Source organism: Gavialis gangeticus, unplaced genomic scaffold, assembly GCF_001723915.1.
Source record: "Gavialis gangeticus isolate Ggan-Ray unplaced genomic scaffold, GavGan_comp1, whole genome shotgun sequence".
Taxonomy (NCBI): domain Eukaryota; kingdom Metazoa; phylum Chordata; order Crocodylia; family Gavialidae; genus Gavialis; species Gavialis gangeticus.
The window spans coordinates 15,160,895-15,163,674 of record NW_017729016.1 but is presented as its reverse complement, the minus strand read 5'-3'; the positions used below and the strand labels follow the sequence as shown (position 1 = coordinate 15,163,674).

Genomic DNA, 2,780 nt, shown 5'->3' with positions numbered 1-2,780 from the left:
GCTGGCGCGCAGCTTGCCCTCCACGCGCTGCACACCGCCGCGGTTCCGCCCGCCGCCCTTCGACGGGTCCTGCTCTGCCGCCGCCGCCATCATCGCCGCCGCCATCACTGCGGGGGAGAGACGCGGCGCCGACACTCGCGGGCCCCTCGCTGCCCGGCTTCCGCCAGCCCCGCCCACCAGGACGGCGGCCCGCGAGGCTCAACGCCCGCCGCTACGCGAGAACGGGCCGCCACCACGTGACTGCCGCGTGGGGCAGGCGGGGTTCTCAGGGCCTCTGCCTGCAGAGCCTGTAGCCGCTTGGGGGGAGTTTGTGGCTGTCTGCAAATGGGGGGGGGCGGTCATTGAGCTGCTTTTCAGCCCACAAGTGTCAGGCTTGGATAAGCAGAGTGCCTCCGCCCTGGCCGGGCCTGGGGTCTGGCTGGAGCTCAGCTCACAGCAGTGGGAACAAATTAAAGCATTGTAAAACCCGAGTTGGTTTAATAAAAGAGATCACCGTCCCTGCCAGGAGTCTTGATGGCTTTTAAGAAATTCAACCCACCCCTGCCCCAGACACACGTAATGAATCTCAGGTCTTGCCAAGTTCATGGGATGAGCCCAGCAGCTGCCAAGGGAGACCAAAATAGGAAACCAGGAGGGTTGTGTCCCCCCTACCCCTCACCCTCTTTAAAAGATTGGGTTGCGGGGGGGTGGAGGGGGGGAATTTCAGGCTGTTTTGTTCATCAAAGAGCAAGAACCTCATTTCTTCCTTTGCAGGTTAGCTTTAAAGAATACCAGAAAAATGTTTTGACGATGATTCAGGACTCATAGTAGAGATGAGATCTTTTATGAGACCACCAAGATTTTTGCAAAAAAAGTCTCTAATTGCAAGCTTTCCAGCAAAGACACCTGTCATCAGGCATCGGAGAAAAGATGGTAAAAGCTTTCCTGGGTAGAAATGAAAGCTCCCGTTTCATAGGATTTCACAGAGGCACCAATAGATGGAAAATTCCTCTGGGCAGGCAGTTCATAGGTGGTAAGGAGCGTCTCACCTCCTGCAAGGATGCAAATGACCTTGAAACAAGGTCATTTGCATCATCTAATTTATAGTCATTAGATTTCCAACAAAGCTGATTTTGGAGTGTGAGCAGAAAAGTGATCCTGGCGCCAGGGTGCAGTCGACTCCTGGACCAACTCTAGGAGCATCCTAAAATGTGCCCCTCTGTAACCCACCCCAGCTTTTATACCGAGCCCTGCTTTTTGCTCAATGTTCTGTAAATACTTTAGTGCGCGCACCAGCTCTTCCAGCTTAATTACGTACCTCTCTGTTGAGTCTCAAGCTGTGATTTAAGAATGTTCCAGCCAGGGAAAAGAGGTGGGTGGCAACACAACAAAACACAAGCCTTGCTGAAATCGCATGGCATGTGGCTACAGCAGTTGGCTGCCCTTGCATCTTAGAAAGAGCTGCTGATCTGAGTAGTTTAACAAAGCATCTCCCTCCCATGTTCTTTTCTTTCTTAAAAGGCTCCAACTCCTTTATGCCACAAGAGGGCAATTGCTTCACAAAAACATTTGTGCAAGGAAAACAAAATGAAGTTTGGGGAGGTTTTGGCTCCGTTCTTTTGAAAGGAACAGTAGGTAGCACATATTTATGCATTTTAAATTTCACTGTGCTATGTTTAGGAGTCACACAAAGGACAAGTTCAAATAGGTCTTTTCCAGCTCAAGCAGCAGCTTTATCATTGCTCAGCACTCCTAGGCATTAAGTTTACTTATGACACTTACTGTGATATGGCAGAAGGTGAGTACACATACCGGACAGACAAAAGCTAAGGCTTGGCTGGAAAAGAGATCAAGTACGTTAGCTAGAATAGACCAGTGGGATGGAGACAAGCTCCATATTTTTTGGTTGCCAACGCGTGAACCTTTTGATATTGCATGTACATACACAATTATCTTCACTAACATGTAGCTGTGGAGGAAAGAATCCAATCCCTTTGCCCATTGGTCCGCAAGAGAAAGTGAAGTCAGATGTAGCAACTGTAGTTACAGGCTATTTTAAGATGCATTTGTTAGCACTGCGTATACTATTGCCAGACAACATGGAAACCCTGTTAATTTTCAAAGGTTATTAGAGCATGGAGTACAACTTCTTGTTTTGTAATGGACAACCACTTATGAGAATAGTGCCCTTCCATGTGGGTAAGTGCCAGTGTACAATTGGATTAGGCTTACTGTGGCATAGTTTCAGCAACTTCATGGTTTTCCTTACTTGAACTCTCAGCCAACCCTTAGAAAGGCATCCTTTCATTGTATAACACCTGGTGCATTTTAACTGGAATACAGAGGAGGAGAAAGACAAAAGGTGGAATTGTGAGTAGATGAAGCTTTGTCTATACCATACATCCTACATTGTTTAACAGCCTGAGGAATAGGTTTACCAAGGGCTGGGGTTATCCTAAATCCTGCTGTTTCCAGGAAGAGGTGGTAGTCGTGGTAGCATCATGTTTTATGCACAAGTGCTCCGATACAATTCTCTCCTCCCCTTGAAAAGACTTTAAAAATTCGCCTCTCTCACCTCCCAGGCGGCCTTCAGTTGCTGCACTATATAAGCTCTTCTGGGTGAAGAAAATGATACATTAGGATTCACAAAACAGACACGTCTCTGGGAAGCTAAAAAAAAAAAAGGTGTAGGCATAAGTTTTGACAGGCACTAAGCTGCTCAGTGCTAAAATGCTTCTGGACATGCACAGCAGCAGATTTTTAGGTGCCTACAGAGCTAGGCTGGATTTTAGAAAGTGGTG

At 47.9% G+C, this 2,780-nt stretch overlaps 1 protein-coding gene across 1 annotated transcript in view; it reads right to left on the bottom strand.

Moving 5' to 3' along the window:
- GET4 (golgi to ER traffic protein 4) overlaps positions 1-176 on the bottom strand; it is a 23,718-nt gene extending 23,542 nt beyond the window's left edge. The window contains exon 1 of the mRNA XM_019512608.1: positions 3-176. Coding sequence (XP_019368153.1) covers positions 3-105 — 103 coding nt within the window. The 5' untranslated portion in view covers positions 106-176. The remainder of the gene's footprint in view (positions 1-2) is intronic.
- Between the last annotated feature and the right edge of the window lie 2,604 nt (positions 177-2,780).